Source organism: Tenrec ecaudatus, chromosome 7 (assembly GCF_050624435.1).
Source record: "Tenrec ecaudatus isolate mTenEca1 chromosome 7, mTenEca1.hap1, whole genome shotgun sequence".
NCBI lineage: Eukaryota > Metazoa > Chordata > Mammalia > Afrosoricida > Tenrecidae > Tenrec > Tenrec ecaudatus.
The window spans coordinates 151,594,121-151,614,624 of record NC_134536.1 but is presented as its reverse complement, the minus strand read 5'-3'; the positions used below and the strand labels follow the sequence as shown (position 1 = coordinate 151,614,624).

The 20,504-nt window shown below is 39.8% G+C and overlaps 1 protein-coding gene across 3 annotated transcripts in view; it reads left to right on the top strand.

Moving 5' to 3' along the window:
* The window catches only part of FARS2 (phenylalanyl-tRNA synthetase 2, mitochondrial), a 605,344-nt gene that overhangs the window by 109,091 nt on the left and 475,749 nt on the right, over positions 1–20,504 (top strand). For all 3 annotated transcript variants that reach the window (XM_075554131.1, XM_075554130.1, XM_075554129.1), the window contains one exon: positions 1,476–2,108. In XM_075554131.1, the coding sequence (XP_075410246.1) occupies positions 1,497–2,108 (612 nt within the window). In that variant the 5' untranslated portion in view covers positions 1,476–1,496. The remainder of the gene's footprint in view (positions 1–1,475; positions 2,109–20,504) is intronic.

The following is a 20,504-nucleotide window of genomic DNA, read 5'->3' as shown; positions in this document are numbered from 1 at the left end:
TGGGAGTCCAAATCCATTAGAAAGGTCCATATATGGGGCCCTACATACCTCTGACCATAGTTGAGGGATGTGAATCGATTTGCTATCAGACACAGTATTGTAAACTAGAGTATAGCTGGTGTAGTTAGGTAAAAATGTCATTTGAGCTCCCTTTGGACTTATTTTGAATTTGTTCTAGTTTATAATATTTCTTGCTTTTTTCTCGATTTGCGGTTCTTTCTCTGGTGTATTTGTTATTGTTGTTGGCCTTTAAAAATTTTTATTATTGCTCTTTTCTTCTTTTGTGTGTATATTTTCCAGTAAATAAATTCAGGATAGATAAATCTATAGAGACAGAAACTGGACTAATGGCATATTGGTGGTATGGTAAAGGAAGTTGGGGGAAATAGGGAGTTAATAAATAGTATGAGAAAGAAGAAAATGTATAGAATGGATTATAGTGATGATTATACAACTCTTTAATATGACTGAACTGTAGAAATACATGATATGTGAATTATATGCCAATGAAACTATTTTTAGAAACAAAAGCATAATTGATAGGCTGCTTGTAATGGCATGGTATAAATGATGTGACTAGATATAAGAATGGAAAAGGTTTATGGTATCAATGATTTAAATACTTGTGTGGTACATACAGTCTATCATTTTATGCATTGTCTATTTTGAAAATTATTAAATAGAAATGGACACCAAAGACATGCATATGTCATTCAAAATATTGAAATAAATTGAAAAATAATACTGGCTATGTCATCATATAGTAAAATAATCCAGAAGTCTTGTTTTACAGAAGGTAAGTTGAACTTTGCAATTATGAGGATGAAAGGCAGATGTGTGCTTGGTCAATTTCATTTTTTCTACTAGATTCCAGAGGCATATATGAGATCATATGCTTCCTTTAATTTATGAAAAATTCACTCGGGCATTCTCAAGTCCTACTTTAATTTAGGTGCTGCCTCTTATATTTTTATTTTTGGGGGGTTGTAGAGTACAAAAGGGCTTCAAAAATAGCTTCCGGGAAAATTCCATTATCTTGTAATAACAATTTTCTACAAACGTTTTGAAGCCCCTTTTAATTTGTGGAATGGAATACTGGTGGCACTGTGGACTAGTCATTGGGTTGCTTATCTCAAGGCTGGCAGTTCAAACTCACCAGCTGTTCCTCAGGAGAAAGATGAGGCTCCTGTAAAGATATAAAGCTAGGGAAACCCTCTGTTGGTTGCTGTGGGTCAGAATCAACTCAGTGGCATTGAGCCTGGTTTACTTTTCAGAAAGTAAAAGAAACTGTCACATCTAAATGTTTTTCTCATATGAGGACTTCAGAACATGGCTTAAAGTGGCAAAGGGGATTTACTACAAGAAGACTATTCTGTGTGGCAAAGGACCATGGAAAGAAGGTGGGAGGCATTCAGGGCAGGTTTACGTAGTCCCACAAGGTAACGCTTGTGCTGTCTGTTTGTGGTCTTTTCTAGGGTCTACGAGGAGTGTTCACAATGGTGTGCTCAGGTCTCCAGAGGGTAGCCTGTGCACGTGCATACCTGGTGCGGACGGTCAGCAGTTTCTCCAGAGGCCATCAGTACCAGGCCTTGGGCAAGAGGCCTGATGCTTCAGAGCGTCAGCCCTGTGGAGCTGCAGATGGCATGATGGAGCTACTAGGCCGATCCTACCCACAGGACAACCACAGCAACCTCACCAGGAAGATCCTCTCCAAGGTTGGCAGGAATCTCCACAACCAGCAGTATCACCCACTATGGTTGATCAAGGAGAGGGTGAAGGAGCACTTCTACAGGCAGTATGTGGGCCGCTCTGGGACCCCACTGTTCTCAGTGTACGATAACCTTTCTCCAGTGGTCACAACCTGGCAGAACTTTGACAGCCTGCTCATTGCGGCTGACCACCCCAGCAGAAACAAGGGGGATAACTACTACCTGAACCAGACGCACATGCTGCGGGCACACACGTCGGCACACCAGTGGGACCTGATGCATTCGGGGCTGGATGCCTTTCTCGTGGTGGGTGATGTCTACCGGCGCGACCAGATCGATGCCCAGCATTACCCTGTATTCCACCAGCTGGAGGCTGTCAGGCTCTTCTCCAAGCACGAAGTGAGTTTGGGGCCTCTGCTATGGGGGAAGGATGGTGGGAACATTTCTTGGTGAGGCGACTAAGGTTTATTCTAAGGAAGCCAAGATAACCATCGTTAGCATACATTGCTTTAGTATCAGTAGTACTTAATGAATGGAAACCCTGGTGGTGCTTCTGGGTAAACTTTGGACCGCTAACCTCAAAGTTGGCAGTTCAAACCCACCAGCTGCTCCTAAGGAAACAAATGAGTCCACCTCTTCCCATAACGATGCAGCTTTGGAAACCCTGTATCGGGTTGCTGTGAGTTAGATTCTACTCAACAGCAGTGGGTGGGTGGTACTTATGAAATCCTTTATATAGGTCAAGCCTTGATAATTTTTTATTGATTTGTTGAGTTAATAACTACAGAAGTTTTTACGAAGTAGGTTTTTGTTTTCACTGGCCTGTCCTTAACCTGTCTCTTATTACACTTAACCCCTGGCTTGCAAACATCTCACAGATGACCCCTCCCCCCAAAAAATCAAACTCCCTGCCAGTGAGTTGATGCCGACTCATAGCCACCCGCTACAGCAGAGTAGAACTTCTTGTGTGGGCTTCAGGGATTGTAAAAAAATTTTTCTATATAAATCATTTTATCGGGGCTCTTCCACCTCTTATAATGATCCATACATCAATTGTGTCAAGCACATTTGTACATATGTTGCCATCATTATTTTCCAAGCGTTTTCTTTCTACTTTAGCTCTTGGCATCAGCTCTTCTTTTTGCCCTCTGTGCCTGCCTCCGACCCTCGTGAACCTTTGATAAATGATCAATTATGATTGTTTTCGTATCGTACAATCTCTGATGTCTCCCTTCACCCATGTTTCTGTTATCCCAGACCTCAAGGAAGACAGGACTCTTTGTATGGCACGAATGAGAAAGCTCTTAGCTACTACCTGAAAGGTCAGAGGCGTGGATCCGCCCAGAAACATCTCAGTTCTTAAGAAAGGCCTGAAGATCCACTTCTGAAAAGTCATGGTTCTGAAAACCCTGTGGAGTCGAGTTCTACTCTGACACCCAGGAGTCGCTCTGAGTCACAGTTGTTGGATGATGGTTGGTATTTTGTTCAAGTAGCCTGTTAATAGTGATGCCAGGCTTCAGAGTGGAGGGAATTTCTAATACAGCAGAAAGGGTGTGAGATCAGGGTAAATTTTGTTCTTCCCACACTCTTTCCTTATCCTCTCCTGCCGGGCTTTTTAATGTATGAGGCTTTCGTAATTGCTACCATTCCTAAAGGATAAATATGGACAGGAAATCTCATCTTCTGACCATTCTCAAAATCACCCAGCTTTTCACATCTATTGGATGTTGTTCTAAGATATTGGGGCTTTTGGGGAGCAAATGATGAAAATCTCCAACAACTCTAGTCTCTTTCCTAAAAGCCTGTGAAATTTGTACTGCATTCATATACTTTTAAACTCTCTCTATTTTGATGTTAGAAATAAACAGGATTAAACTAACTACAAGAAATACTAAAAATGACTCTGTTTCCAAGCACCTGTAGCCAGGCATGAATATATGCAATGGAACAAAAAGAATAATAATCATCACAGAATTTTCTGTAAACACAAGCTTACTAGATTATAATATGAAATCAAATAGGTTAATACTAGTAACCATGGCTTTGTTTTATTAAACAAGTCATATCATGAGAGATAGCTCAACAAGACTGTCATCTCATCCCCTTCCTTCTGTGTGCCCAGGACCTTGCATGATTCTATGGGTCTGTTATAATACAAGAGTGTGTTAGCCTTACACAGAGTGGACATCCAAACTTGACCTCAAAGGAACTTAGATGAGCATTTTTATTACTTGAAGTAGCTGACAACTTTCTAACTTAGGAATACTGACAAGGATATGGATATATTAGATAATTGGAAGGAAATGCACTAAAATAAGTCAAAGTCTGGCAACTATGACCAGTGCTGGCTTGCCACTTGAGATTAATGCACACAAGGAGCAGTGGTAAGATATCCAGGTCACAACTGTTGACAGGTGCTCAGCCCAGCGTACCTCATTAAAGAAATAAAAAATAAGCACACTCACCAATTTGTAAGCCTGACTATCATGGATGTAGTGATGGTGTCTGCGTGACATACGGTACAATTTTAATGGAGGAAAGGACAAGTCTGCCCCAGAAGCGGATGGGGAGCAGTGCTGATCACATACTCTCTTTCAGGTCCAGTTTTATTTGGCTGTTAGCTACTATGGGTCATCTAGTTTGATAATATTGCATATTGTGTCTTATAATTAAAAAATTTACATGCACAAGTGGTTACATATGTGTGTATATATGCATACATACACACATGTAAACATATATACATGATCTTATAGTTTTACAAAAATGATTCTATGTTCATCATATCATATAGTTATTTTAACAGACAGCTTGCAAGGCAGATTAGTCTACTTCATCCTTGAGGACTCCGAGGTCCCCAAAAGTTAAGTGATTTGTCCAGGCTGCCCATCAGAGCTAAGACTTGAGCTCAGTTTTCTGAGTCCCTTGTCCATTCTACTATATTATGCTGATTTTCCAAGTCCCATAAAGGGCTGCTTTAGTAAGTAGGACCTGCCTGAATTCCAAGGCTGGGGGAGGGGGCAAAGGAGCGGCTGTTCTGGGAACTTTTAGCCTTAAATAAAGTGTTAATACTACATCTGATTGAATCCAAACTGTCAAGAAATATTTTTCTCCAGCTGTTTCCTCTACGCATAGTACTTGAGCAGCAATTACAGTCACACTTTCAGAGGAGCACTGGTGAAGCCTAGGCCGCTGACCCAACGGATGGGGGCTCCAGGGAGAAAGACCTGGCAATATGCTCCCGCAGAGATCTCAGCCCAGGACACCTCAGGGGGAAGGTCTACTCTGTTCTGACTATGAATTGGAATGGCATGGAGGCACTCAACAACGACAGCAACCATGTTCGTATTGTCAGCTGCCTTCAAGTCAGTTTTGAATTACAGTGACTGTGTATCTAATGCCACCCTCACAGTTGTTCTTACGTTTGAGCCCATCAATGCAGCCACTGTGTCAACCCTCTTTTTTGCTGCCCCTCTACCAAGCGTGATGTCTTTCTCTAGGGACTGGTTCTTTCTGACAACATGTGCAAAGTATTTGAGATGAAGTTTCACCCATCCTTGCCTCTTAGGGCATTTTGGCTGTGCTTCTTCCAAAACAAATTTGTTTGTTCTTTTGACAGTCCTTGATACTTTTCATATTCTTCGATATCACCATTAATGGAAACTCAGAGTGTACTCCAAATATATTGGTATTCACAGTTTTAAATGGCTTAAACTTATCAAGGAAAGGCGTAGCTGATCAGACTGGCCATTTTCAATTTGGTAACCTGACACAAAACCACACCAGTTGTAAATGAAGGGCAGGAAAAATGCTTATGAAGGAGCGCTTATGAAGTAATATTAATATTAGATAAACTACAATTTGTAGCAAAAATGATATATAGGTATAAAAAAGGAAAATACATCAATGCTTTATGACTTATCTATTTATTCCCAACACTATAACTTTAATCTAGAAATCTAATGTGAAAAATTACAAAGTATGTTTTACAAACCTGTAACCATAGTAGTAGATTTTAAATGTTCTCTATCAAAAGTCAATAGATTAAAAAAGAAAAAATAACCCTATAAATTAAGCAGTCAATTAAAAAATATTAAACTTAATTGCTATTTACTTTTTTAAATGGAGTACTCACACACACACACCTACCCACATGCCTGTTCATACATGCATGGACTTATTACCAAAAAAATGTAGTTTAACATGTCCATGTGATTGGTGGATGGCTACAGACAAGTTCTCTCCATAATATACAGGATACCTCTAAAAATAAAAAGTCCAAACAATGGCTTCACAGCTATCTGGTAGGTTTCATCAATTACAGATAGAAAAGTCAACTTAAAAGAGTGGTCACTGTTCATTGTATTCTTTTTCTTCAACCACTTTTTTAGCTTGAGGGGTAAGGAATCTGAAGGGATTTTTTGTTTGTTGTTTAAGGAACACACAGTATATATTTACACCACCCATCTGAAGAAATCAAACCAACAGTAGTATCCTGTTAAATCCTCCATATATTTGCTTCTTTTTCTCCCCACCCCATCCATTTTCTCTCCCTCGTCAATCTCCATCCCTCCCCTAAACAGCACAGAAGGTGGCTATATACATGGACTTCTTCGGATGGAATACACAGAAATAAAATTGATTACATCTGTGGGAAGAGATGATGGAGAACGTCAAGATCAGTAGCTATAGCAGTCTTGGGGCTGACTCTGGAACCAGTTATCAATTTCTCACATGTAAGTTCAGGTTGCAGCTGACGAATATGAAAACAGATCCAATAGAGCCAAAATGCGACTTTGCATCTATCCCACCTGAACGTTGAGAACATCTCAAGAACACATTTGACTCATTGAACACTAATGACAGAAGAATTGATGAGTTGTGGGATGATGTCCAGAACATCATGCTTGAAGAAAGTATAAGGTAATTAAACAGTCAGGAAAGAAAAGATCAATGTGGACATCACAAGAGACTCTGAAACTTGCTCTTAATTGTAGAGTAGCTGAGGCAAATGGAAGCAATGATGAAGCCAAAGAGCTGATTTCAGAGGGCAGCTTTAAGACAAAGCCACATATTTTAACGAAATGTGTAAAACAAAAGGGAAGAGCACATTCAGCATATCTTAAACGGAAAGAACTCGAGAAGAAAATTCAAGCCCAGAGGTGCAATATTGAAAGATTCGATGGGCAAAACATTGAGTGACGCAGGAAGCATCACAAGAGGATGCCAAGAACACAGTCACTGCGCCAAAGAACTAATCTGCATGCCACTGTTTCAAGAGGCATGAGCAAGGACCAATGTTGCTGAAGCAAGACCTTCAAGCTACAGTGGACGCATTTTCCTTAAACAAAGCTCCAGGAATTGATGGAATACCAATTAAAATATTTCAGCATACTGCTGAAGCACTGGAAGCACTTACTTGTTTATGCCTGGGAATTTGGAAGACAGCTCTTTGACTAACTCATTGGAAACGATCCCTTTTTGCTCCCATCCTAAGAGACGTGACCCAGGAGAATGCACAAATTTCAGAATAATACCACTGATATCACATACCAGTACATTTTATTGAAGATCATCCAACAATAACGTGGCAGGGGTACACTGATAGGGAGCTACCAATGGATCACGCCAGATTCAGAAGAGGACATGGGACAAGGGATCTCATTGGTGATATTAGATGGATCTTGGCTGAAAGTAGGGAATACAAGAAAGCTGGTTACTTATATTTTATTTACTATGCAAAGGCATTTGATTGTGTTGACGGCAATACACTTTGGATAACCCTGAGAAATAATGGTGGTTCCAGAACACTTGCTTTTCCTCACGTGGAACATGTCCATGGATCAAGAGCTAGTTATTCAAACAGAACAAGGGAACATTGAATGGTTATAAAATCAGGAAAGGTGTGTCACAAAGTTGTATCCTCATTATATGTATTCAGTCTGTATGCCCAACAAATAGAGAAGGTGGCTTCTATGAGGAAGAATGTGGCATCAGAATTTGAGGAAGGCTTATTGACAACCTGTGATATGGAGATGACACAACCCCGTTTGCTGAAAGCAAGGAGGACTTGAAGCACCTGTTGGTGAAGAGCAAGGATTTCAGTCTTCAGTATGTAAATGTCAAGAAGAACAACATCCTCACAATTGGACCAGCAAGTAACTTGTGATGAATGGAGAAAGCGCTGAGGTTGTCAAAGATTTTTGTTTTTCTCTGATCCAGATCTAGAGTCAACTCTCATGGAAGCTGCAGTGAAGAGATCAGTAAAACGAGTTGTCGTAGGTAAGTCTGCTGCACAAAACCTCTTTATCAGAAGATAAGGTTGTTATTTTGCAGACTGAGGTATGCTTTACGCAAGCCATGATATTTCCCACTGCTTCTTATACGTGTGAAAGTTGGACTCGGAGTGAAGGATACCAAAGAAGAACCAATGCATTTGCATTGTGGTGCTGGAGAATATGGAAATTACCATAGACACTGCTAAACAGACAAATCAATCTGTTTTGGAAGAAGTACAGCCAAAGTGTTCGTAAGAGGCACAGACGACAACAATTTGTCATGCTTATTTTGCACATGTTGTCAGGATAGATCAGTCCCTGGAGAAGAACATGTTTGGTAAAATAGAGGGGCCGGGACAATGAGGAAAGTCCTTGTGGAGATGAACTGACACCATTGCTGCAACAATGGGCCCAGGTATAGGCACAGTGGTGATGATGGTCCAGGACAGGGGCAGTATTTCATTCTGTTGTGCGTAATGTCGCTATGGCCCAGCACAAACTTGATGGCACCTAACAACTATAACAACAGCATGTTTGTGCTACTATGGAAACTACCACAATAACCATAGGTGTCCATGTGTCTGCTCGTGTTCTTGATTTCTTTAGGGACCATCCCCAGTAGAGAGAGCTACCATCAGGTACTTGTGTTTGCAGGTATTTCTTAGGAAGTGGCACACTGATTTCCATGGTGGTTCTACAAATCTACAGTCCCACTCGTACTGTAAAAGCGTTCCTATCTCTCTACATCCTCCTATCTCTACATCCTCGCCAGCAATTATTGTTTTTGCTTCATTGGATTTTGCTAAAAGTATTGGTGTGAGGTGATATATTATTATTTTAATTTGTATTTCTCTTATTACTAATGAATTCAAACATTTCTTCATGAGGCTGTTGGACACCTACATATCATTGGTAAATGGTCTATTCATACTCATACTCATTTTTGGATTGGTTATTTGTAATTTTCTTGCTAAGATGTTGTAGTTTCCTATAGATTTTTCGAGATTAGTCCTTTATCTGATATATTATTATTGAATATCTATATCAATCTGTGGGTTCTCTGCTGACTCTTTTGATGAAGTCTTTTGATGTTTATAAATCGTACTTTTAAGATGTCCCAGTTCTTTGCTTTATCTTATGTACTGTGGGTGTTTTTTTAGCGTGTTTGGTTGTTTGTTTATGCTTTGTATTAGGTTCCGTTCATTTTCCTCTAGTTTTTCATCGATGGCCTTTATAATTGTGTGGTTTATATTTAGGTCTTTCATCCATCTTGAGTTAGTTTTTGTACATAATATGAGGTGTGGGTTTTGTTGCATTCTTTTGCAGATGAAGGTCCAATTTTTTTAATACCATTAGTTGAGAAGACCATCTCTTCCCCATTTCATGTGTTTTGTCAAAGATTACGTGCCAAAAGGTGCTTGGTTGTATTTCTGGGTTCTCAGTTCTAATCTATTGGTCTTCAATATCTGCTGTTGAACCAGTACCAAGCTGTTTTGATTACATGGCTATATAATAAGTTTTAAAGCCTGGGAGTTAAAAAGCCTACTACTTTGTTTTTCATTTTAATAGTGTTTTATTTATCCTAGGTTTCTTTCCTTTCCATATAAAGTTGGTGGTTAATTTTTCCATTTCTGTGAAGAATTATGGTTGGATGTACATCAGAATTACATTGAATTTGTATTTTGTATAATACTGATTTTTTTCATAATGTTTTGTGTGCATATCCAGCAACATGGTAGCTTGTTCCATTTGCGTATGTTTGTTTTGGTTTCTTGAAAGAGTGTTTTTTAGTTTTCCTTGTAGAAACTATTGTATCTCTGGTAAAATTTTATATTCTAAATGGATAATATTGATAGGTTTTTTTTTCCCCTCAAACAAAAGATGATTAAAGGGGCTTATTGGGCAGAAGTTTAAAAAATTGAAACATTCCAACACTCCCCACTGCCCCCCGCCCCCAATTCAAGCCCACTCTTATGAACTTGATTCCTATTTATAGTTACCTTTTATAGAGTTTCTGTGGCTGTCAATCTTTTATGGAATAGAGAGCCTGTATGTTCTCTCCAGGAGTGTTAGTGGGTTTGAACCAATGACCTTGCATTTATCCCAGAGTATCCCCAGGACACCTTGAAAACGAAGAAAAATACCAGGAACATTGTGTCTAGGAATTTTGTCCCCAGGATATCAATGACTTGTCATTCATTTAAGGTTGACAAGGACTATTCTATGAGAATTTCCTTGGAAAATCTTACACTATTCACCCTGCAGGTCAGTATCTTGCCCTTTTAGACTTTCTTTTGTCTCTAAACTCAAAGAACGTGTTGGAGCAACACATTTGAAATCCCTGGAGGATCCTAGCACTTCATTTGTGCATGGCATGAATCAAACAGTGCAGAATTCTTTCTAGATGGGTTGAAGAGATGGAAACACTACCTTCAGAAGTATATAGGTGGAGGATATGTGGAAGAAACTATAGCTCCATATTTTGCTAATTTTGTTAAATAGGTTTCTATTATTTTGTAGCAAGGCTTTTTGACTTATTGTGATATATGTATATATACACAGACACATGTATAGTAAACTGACACATATGTTTGTGTATCTTTTGTATAAATACATATGTCAGTGGCAGAGCTACCTATATACATGCACATAAACATTAACCTATGTTTATGTGTTCATTCTATATCAAGAGTTTGTGTTATACCTTTTTATTTTTAAGTCATGTGGAACTTAAAAATAAAATACTTGTTCACAGTTGAAGGCTAAGAAAATGTCAAAAATTGAGTGTCAGTAATGCCTAACTACATTGCTATTTACTTAGAAAGTAATGAGAGATAATGAAAACTTTAATATTCTTAGAAATTTGGGAATACACAACTCATGGTGGAATACACAATCCATAAGTTTAAGAGAAAAAATAAAATAAATTGTTTAAATTGACTTCTTGAAAAATAAATAAATAAATAAATAAATAAATAAAATAAGCCACAAATTACCTGTAACTTAGCAGCAAGGAACACATTTGCTTCAAAACTGGTATGTCTCACTCTAACTCACTGCCATTGAGTCGAAGCCAACTCAAAGCAACCCTGTACAACAGTGTAGAACCGGCCCTGTGAGTCTCTGAGACTGCAATTCTTTGGGGCAGTAGAAAGCTCTGCCTTTCTCCCGTGGAGTGGCTGGTAGTTTCAAATTGCCGACTGTGGACCACAGCCCATTGTGTAAATGGTGGAGAACAAGAATTACTTTATCCTGCAGAAGCTTGCTGGACCCCACTTAATCCAAATGATCAAATAATTATTTTGGAAAAAAACTTTTGGAATGTAGCCAAGGGATACTTTTTGTTCGGGTTAAATGGATTTATTAAAGGGACAGCAACTACCATGAGACTTAATGAATTAAGAGTTAAATTTTAAAAAGAGTTAAATTTTAAGAAGCTAAACGCACGCAGCATTGTTCTATAAAGGTAGAAGAGAGGTGTTTGTGTAGTTTTGAATCTCCCCACGTTCTACTACAGAGAAAACAAATACAGTGGCCTGGGTGTCATTCTTTTTTCTAAAGTAGGCTTTTCTGAATTTATAGGGCAAGATATCTTAATGTCCAGTTTTAAAAAAAAGAGAATTTTAAAAGGTTCACTCTCAGGAATATGGATCATTCTTTTGTTAGAATTATTCAGTATTAGCCCATTTAGTTCCTTTAAATATCCTGTTCTATGGCCTTATTACTATATACGTATTACATTTTATTATAGGTGTCCTGTGGTGGAATTGTTTATGTTGTGGTATACTAACTGCTGGACTACTAATCACAAGGTTGGCAGTTCATACCCATCAGTTGTTTCTTAGGAGAAAGATGAGACTTTTTGCTCCCATAACAATTATAGCCCAAGAAACCCTCTATACAGCTTTCTATATAGGAAAACTAAGATTCAGAATCGACTTGATGATTTATACAATCTTAACTGATTCAAGGAGAAAAGGCATGTCATCATCTTAATAGATGTAGGAAAAGCATTTGATGATATTTAATGTTTCATGACATTAAAAGCATTTGATGATATTTAGTGATTCAGAAAGGAAACTTTCCTAACTTTGTAAACGACATCTGTCAAATATTCACAGTGAACATCATTAATAGTGAATTACTATATACATTTTTTTCAAAGCTATGTATTGAATTTTTTTTTTTACAAAGCAACCCTATCACCTTCAAAGTATTCTCTATTACACTTAATACATTTGCCAAATCTGTGATTCCATTCTTGGAAGCAGTTTTCAAACTCATTTTTTTGGATGGCTGACAATACCTTCCTCATTTTTTTCTTCCATGTCATCAAATTGCTGTCTGTTTATGTCCTTCTTAATTCACAGAAAGAAAAAGAAGTCACACGGAGTGTGATCAGGTGAGTAGGTAAATGGGGCAAGTGAGGCATGTTGTTTTTTGCCACAAACTGGTGCACTGAGATGGCTGCGTGAGCAGGTACATTGTCATGGTGGGACAACCAGGCCTTTTTTGTCACATACTGTTATGCAATCTTATAACCTCTAAATAGAAAGCTTGATTAACAGATTGACCTGGTGCACTACAAGTCGGCATTTTCATCTGTTCAGAAAGTTGACATATGTCCAGAATGAGCATCCGTCAGCATTTCACCTTTTTTAAAACGAGAAAACCACTCTTACACTTGAGTTTTTCCCATAGCACGAGCACTCTCCTTGTAAGCTGTGTTCAATCACAACAGGTTCTGTGGCATTTTTCCTGAGCAGGAAACAACATTTAGCATACACACACTATTTTCTTAAACCGGTCCTCACATTTAACAAGGTTTGAGCGAAACTGCATTTTGCGAAAAATTCACTGTGACCAACAAGAATAAATGACCCCTCAAGTGATCCACTCTCATGAAGATTCTCACATCTCACAGAAGGCTCTGGATGACAGTGGAAGCCCAGCATAAATTAAGCCTCCAGTGAATTCCCTTTGCACATAGCCCAAGGATGTGAACGGCCTTGCTATCAGACAGGGAGCATTGTAATGTCCATTTTGGCAGATGTAGATAGGTCAATACATAGTAACTTATCATTTGATGTTCCTTTCGACACATATGAACATTATTTCAGTTAGTAATATTTTCTGCTTTTCTAGATTTTGTTCAGTCATTCTTGGCTTTTGTTGGTTTGCTTTCTGTTTGTGTTTTATATGATTTTCCATGTATGAAATCCATGATAGTTAGATCTGTAGAGACAGTAACTGAATTGATTAGAGGCCCTGCTTACATGCATGGCAGGGGAGTATGGGGAAAATGGGTAGCTAACAACAATGGGTATGAGAAGAAAATATTCTGAAATTGATAGTGGTGAACGATTGGACAAATCTTAACATGATTGAATTAATAAATTGCATTATACATGAAGTGTGTGCTACACTTTGTATATGAGTATATGTTATACATTATTTATGAAGTAAATGCTGTACTTTAATATTATAAACTATTAAAAATGATTCTTGTCATTCACCAAATCAATTTTGACTCGTGATCACCTTATGGAATAAGGTAGACCAGCCCCTATGGGTTTCTGAGGCTGTAAATTTTCCTGAGATAAGATAATATCATCTTTCTCCTGAGGAGCTGCTGATGGGTTTGAATTGCTAAGCTTTTAGTTAGAAAGGAAAAGGAACTGGCTATGGTCCGAATTGTCAGTAATTTAGTTCAGAACATATCAAAGGTGTTGCACTGGGTTTCTGATAAAAGATGAGATTTATGTATGTTCACTTCCTGATCAATGGCTTTATTTAGGAGAATGGTTCTCTTGTTGAACCCAATACATAGAGGGTTTATGTTTCAAGTTCAGACAGATGAGTTAATTCTTAGAGGAAGCCACATTGAACTTCCATCGAATCCAAAAAACCTAAACCAAAGACCCTGCCATTGTGTCGATGCCGACTCATAGCAAACCTATAGGACAGTATAGGACTTTCCCCTATGGGTTTCTAAGTATTTAAGTCTTTATAGGAGTAGAAAAATCCCCAATCTTTCTCCTGTGGTGCAGCTGGTGGTTTCAAACTGCTGACCTCGAAGTTAGTAGCCCACCTATTCTACCAGGGTTCCCTTAGACAGTTAGGTCTGCTTATTTCGTAGTTCAACTATGTCTTTTTAGTATCAATTAATATTAGTAACAAAAAATTTAACAATGTAATTTATGAAAATAATGTGAGTTTGGGTTTGAAGCTGAGATGTTGTCCAGAAAAGTGTAACATGAACATAATTTGTAGAAAAGACACAGTAAGTGCTGCTCAGGTGAGATCGATCCAGCTGCGTTGTCTCAGCAAGCCATGGCAGTTAGGGATAGCTGGAAAACTCCGGATGGAGTCTATGATTCTGCAAAAGGGATAGCTCGACAGGCTGAGGAGTCAGATCTGCGATTGTTCCTTCCTTCCAGATGCCTGTGATTCTTTGATGCAATAAAATGGATTGATTGATGAGAGAGAGAGAGTAGAGAAGTAAAATAGGCTTTATTTATACTTTGACTATTTGATTGCATTACAATAAAGAAGGGGCCTCTGTCAACATGGATAAGGTTTAAAAACAGTGTTAAAGGGAGGAAATAAATGGCCAGTGATGTTTTTAAAATAAATATTCAACACATACCCACCACAGCATGCTTTCATAGACTCCCTTGTGCTTTGTTTCTCTTTTCTAGACACACGCGCGCACGCGTTAACGGGACCCCTTTTAATCCCCAGGCATCAAAGTAGAACGGTGCTCCATAGGGAATTCAGTGGCTGCCTTCCTTCGGAAGTTGCTAGATCATCATCTATCTCCTGAGGCTTGGCGGGTGGACATGAACCTCTAATTTCTGGGTTAGCATTAGCAGCCAAGCACATTCTCTACACTACCTAGGTACCCCACCCATACACACCTAACACCCCTGCCTCCCATGGACACACATACAATTATTCTTTTGGTTAAAGAAATAAACAGGTAGACATGGGAAACAAAGAAACAAAATTGCCAATGTTAAAGTCACAAATCAGTACAGTGATGCCCTCTGTGTTGGAAAGAGAAGAGACGGTGTGATTGTTAGGTTTATTGTGCCAACTTGGCCAATAAGACTACCTGTGGAATTAATCAGGCTGCAGTTTGATTGGGGGGCAAAGAGATAAATGGCTCTGCAAGGCCCTCCCCAAGCTCTGGCTCTCTGGTGATCCGAGTGTGCTGGAGTGTTCCTACAGCTGCTGTAGCTAAGTCCTCTGCCTCATTCTGTGAGCTACACCACCTGTGGGCCAGGCCAGCCAGTGGATCTTGTTGCTAGAGCTTGAGGCTCCTTCGAGACCTGCTTCGCCATGCTGCCGGTGCATACATTGTACATCTCTTGAGCTTGAGGCTGGTGAATTCTGTCTCCTTGCCATGGACATCCCATCCAGGCCTGCTTGGCTAAGCTCCCAAGCTACTGACTGTAGTTGACCGACCCTGCTGCTTGTTGCTTGTGGGCAGACTCTGCTTGCCTTGTTCTAGGGAGCACTCTGCTGTCAGCTTCCTTGACCTTGGACCCAGCAGCACGTGTGAGTTGAAAGGCTCCCAGTTTATTAGCTGTTCCACTGAAGTGCGTTGAATAGAACCCTCTCTAGTGCTGTGTGGACTAATTAGCTGTTACGTTCCTTTTTGCTGTATACACACACACACACACACACACACAAATAAATAAATAAAATCTTAAGTGTCCTGATCTTCTTTCTCTAGAGAACCCTGCCTAACACAGATGGGGTCAGAAATCATATCATTCTTTGCAAATGATGCACACATTATACTTTTAAAGATCAGAGTAGGAAGTTGGGACTAAAAGGTTTAAAAACCACTCAATATAGTTTCTAAGCATATCTTTTACAGGTTATTTATGAAGATACTTACTTGGCAAAACATGGCAGATTTTATATACTTGGCAGACCCACCAGAGGGAGCTCCTACAAATTCTTTGTCTTTTCCGTCTGATTCTAAAAGATTGATGAAAAACACTTACTTGGACTCAAATAAACTGTCCTTTCCTGTAGGTCCCTTGTCATATGGCTGAGCTGGTGCCTGCCCATGTGTCGGTGAGTGTACTGAGTGTGTGCTAGACATGTCCTGCAGCTTAGCCTTCAGTCCTAGCCCAGAGCCTGTGCTGCTTTAGGCTCCTGGGCCAGGTTCACTCAGGTTCTTTACTTCACCTGCACCTACACCTACCTGTGCCAACAATGCTTCCTTCTGAATTTCCCATAGACCGCAGATACTCGTGTATAAGCCGAGGGTTTCAGCACTTTTTTAATGCAGTTTTTGTGGTAAAATTATATGCCTCAGCTGATATTCGAATCGGCTTATACTCAAGTAATTTATGATAAGTCTTCTTTCCTTCCTGTTGCCTTAATTATTGAAAGAAAAATAGTACCTTCTGTGTTTTCCATAATCATTCATAGACTAGGAACTGTGGTGTTGTAGTTGTTATGCATTGGTCTGCGATCATCATGGCTGGCAGTTTGAAACCACCAGCACCTCCTCGTGAGAAAGACTGAACTTTCTACTCCCCTAAACATTTACAGCCTTGAAAACCCACAGGAGGTTTCTATGAGTCAGCGTGGACTTGATGGCAGTGAGGTTTTTGGAATTTGCCCCTGGAACGTGCATCTGTCCTTGGCGACTTAGACTCTTTTGCTAACCATTCTCAACCTTCAACTGGCTCTTTAGCTACTTCTGGTCTATTGTGCAGTTTTCATTGATCTTACTGGGAAATTTAAGTTATAACTGCAATGTGCCATGTTTTGTAAAGGTGTACGTATTTTCTTTAAAAGTCTCTGCTTTGTTGATACCCTTGCAACTTTCTTTGTTGTTAAAGTGTTTGTTGTTTTATGGAGTGATGGTGATAGTGTTTCATACCTATCCTTGGAAAGATAAAACATCTCCTCCTTTTCTTAGTCCTCAGAAGCTTTAAAGAGTCTGCTCACACTGGAAGTTTAAAGCTGTCGATCTTAATAAATGAAGACATGGTTATGATACAAAGATGTTATATATATAGTATACGAGTGTAACATATAATTCCCGAGCACATAATGAGATGAATTAAGGTGAACCGAGAAGTAAATGTTTTGTATAATCTTGACCGCACCCCATAAACTAACTGGTACTCCCCCAACATATCTGTGGCAAGTTTTTATCTTCCATTCCTCTGTAAAAAGTAATTGTAGTCATTCCACCTTTTATTCGATGAGTGTGGTTAAGGGCTCCTTCCTTCAGTTGGACTCCTTGAGTGTCCTGAGACAATCTAGTGGAACCAGTATCTTTGCTTTAGAATTATTCGTTTGGCACCCTTGATGGTTCATCTTTGTCCGAAAAGCTCATTCATTTATCATTAGAAAAGTACACTCTTGCTCCCTTTGATATTCTCTCCCACTTTGCAGATGGTCAATTAGAACCATCCTGTTCTTGGTCTGCTTCTTCCACTTGTCCCCACTGTGACTCTTGTGGAGAGTGGCTTTATTCCTGCTTTCTGCCCCAAATCACTGTTCTTGCCTTTCAGTGAATGACAAAGCCTTTATTCTGCACCTTGTGGTTATTGGGTTTCCTGAAGAGCCTCCTGTTGAGGGGCTTGATTGAAGGCATTTTTATTTAGCTCTGATAAACCATGATCACCATGTTGTCCTAATCTCTTCTTTTAAATCTTTTAGAAAGGACTCCTCAAAGACACACTTAAATTGAATTAGCTTTTCTCTTTTCAATTCCTTTTTACTGTGCAAATGTTTATGTAGTGATGTTGCTTCGCAGTGAAGCAAAAGGCATCTGGTTCCACCCAGGAGTTCATGGTTTATTGGATTAGGGAAAGACCCCATCAATGGAGGACACAAAGGGACGTGGGAGAACTGTTAAATGTGGGAACTTTTCTGTGGCTTGGGGCTTTTACAGATCATTAGTTCTTGCTCCAATGTTGTAGACACAATTAACCTTCTGGCCTGAGAGGTTGTCACTGACAGAGGCATTTGTTACTTCTGCCCTCATTTGTCTCAATGGACTCACTGCCTTGAACTATTCAATTGTGGGTATCTATTTTCCAGTTGGTTTGCAGCTCTATGGGGTGGCAGGTAGTCTGTTAACTCAGGATCCTGCCCAGCATCCTCTGTAAAGGTGGCATGCAGATGTCTCTCTTGTCCTGGTCTGTTTACTTCAAGATGGTATCTACCTGAGAGTTCATCTGCTTGTGTTTGGACTTAAAAAAAGAAGAAGCATTTTCTCATCCTCGATTTACCCTTCCAGAGGAGCAGGTATACCAGTAAACGTTTTAAAGTTCGTGGACTAATTACATTGTTTTAATTAAATTCTTCCATGAACTTTTGAAACCCCTTCATATTAGTCTGAGTCCAATTACAGATGGAAGCCCCAAGGTCATTATTTAGCGGGGAAGACTTGACATAAAGGCCTATCCACCCCAATACAGAGGACTGGAATGATGTGGGATAGGTTAGGAAAAAACTCATTGCCATCGAGTGACCCCTGTGGGTTTCCACGACTGTAACTGTTTACAGAACTAGAAAGCCCAGTCTTTCTCCTGAGGAGCTGCTGGTGGTAGTGAATGACCTTGTGGATCACTGCCCAACACTTACTATGCCACCAGGCCTCCTTAGGAAGAAGTAAAGGGAAGTCTGAGGAATGAGAGAGGCACAGCCTTTCCCCTCACTCCTAGGGCTGCTGTAGAGTACCTGAAGAAGAGACAGCCCCGTGTGGCTCACTGGGTGGATCCATGGAATTTACTGCACATCAAAGTCAGGGATTTGCTGGAAAACTGATGACTTGCCTGTGGCATTGTACAATGAAACTGTCCTAAAAGGGAGAAGGAAGGGGCTGCAGAGGCCTCATGCCGCTGCCTGTGTGGTTTGTCCTTGTGCCAGGGACTTGATTCAAACTCCGGGACGCTAGAAGAAGGAGTTCCTTGCTTACAGAACCAACAGAGAGATCTCATTTTCGTCTGTTCGTTTGAGATGAACTCGTTTGTCACTAAAGATTCCAAGTCCATTTCAGTTTTACTTTTACTCCTCTTTCACTATTATTTTTTTAAGTCCCTCAGATCACTGTTTAGATTTGAGAGGAAAGGAATCTGGTTGGACATTTTTTTCTTTTTAAAGCATTTTATTAGGGGCTCATACAACTCTTATCACAATCCATATATACATCAGTTGTGTAAAGCACATTTGTCCAATCGTTGCCCTCATCATTCTCAAAACATTTGTTCTCCACTTAAGCCCCTGGCATCAGCTCCTCATATTTCTTCCCTCCCTCCCTGTTCCCCCCCTTCCTCATGAACCCTTGATAATTTATAAATTATTATTTTGTCATATCTCACACTGTACGCCGTCTCCCTTCACCCACATTGCTGTTGTCCTTCCCACAGTGAAGAGGTTCTACGTAGATCCCTGTAATCAGTTTCCCCTTTTTACCCCACCGTCCCTCTATCCTCCTGGTATCGCCACTCTGTTTCAATCCAACCAGTTCTGAGGTTTCTGAACTGGAAGGGCGGGTCTAGTTTGTTCTATACGGTAGATATGAGTCGGAATTGACTCTATGACAGTGAATTTTCTGTGTTCTGTTTGAGAGGCAATACAATAACTGGAAAATTAATCTTGCTTCATTTTTGGAGAACCTAGGACCTTAGGGAAATAGGCCATGATTCACCCAGTCACTTGCTAGAGAAAGTCATGTTAAGGCAAAGAACTAACAATTTTCGTTCTAAAGTAAGAAAGTTTAAGTGCTGGAGCAGCTCTCTGGTTATTGGTTCTCGGTATCTCGGGACATAGAGTGTGTGAAACTTAGAGGGTTTTCTGTAGAGCAATATATCATGCTCCTGAATCACTAATAGCAGCCACACAGTGGAACAGATGATTATTCCTTCCCTCTAACACCTTCAAGAGCTCAGGAAAATTGTTATCACTTCCATTCTGCATTTGCTATTGGAGGCCAAGAAGGCCTCATTAGGAATCCACATAATTACAGTAACAGTATTTTTTTTGTATTTTCCACAGTGATGTGTGAAATAACAAAAATACTTTCACAGTGATATTTTGCTCTTTGCCTTGTGCAGATCGCTGAATGCTTGCTACCCACAGGCATGCAGCACATTAGCTCACATTTTTAGCTTGGTTGGTGCGGCTGGGCAGTAGTTGAGAGGGAGTTCTCCTTACTATCTAGCCTCAGATCAGCTCGCAACCAGGTTGGTCAGTTGCGGGACCAGATACCTGAATCTACTCATGAGAAAGATCACGCTGCTGTCATTTAATAGAATGATGTGTCACTTTACCCTGGAACTTTCTTTCTTTCTTTTTATTAATTATTTTATTTGGCGGGGGGGGGCTGTCTTATAAATCTTATAACAATCCACCATTCAGTTGTATTAAGCACACTTGTACATATGTTGCCATCAACATTTCTAAAACATTTTCTTTCTACTTGAGCCCTTGGTATCAGCTCCTCTTTTTTGCTGTCCCTCTCCCACGCTCCCTC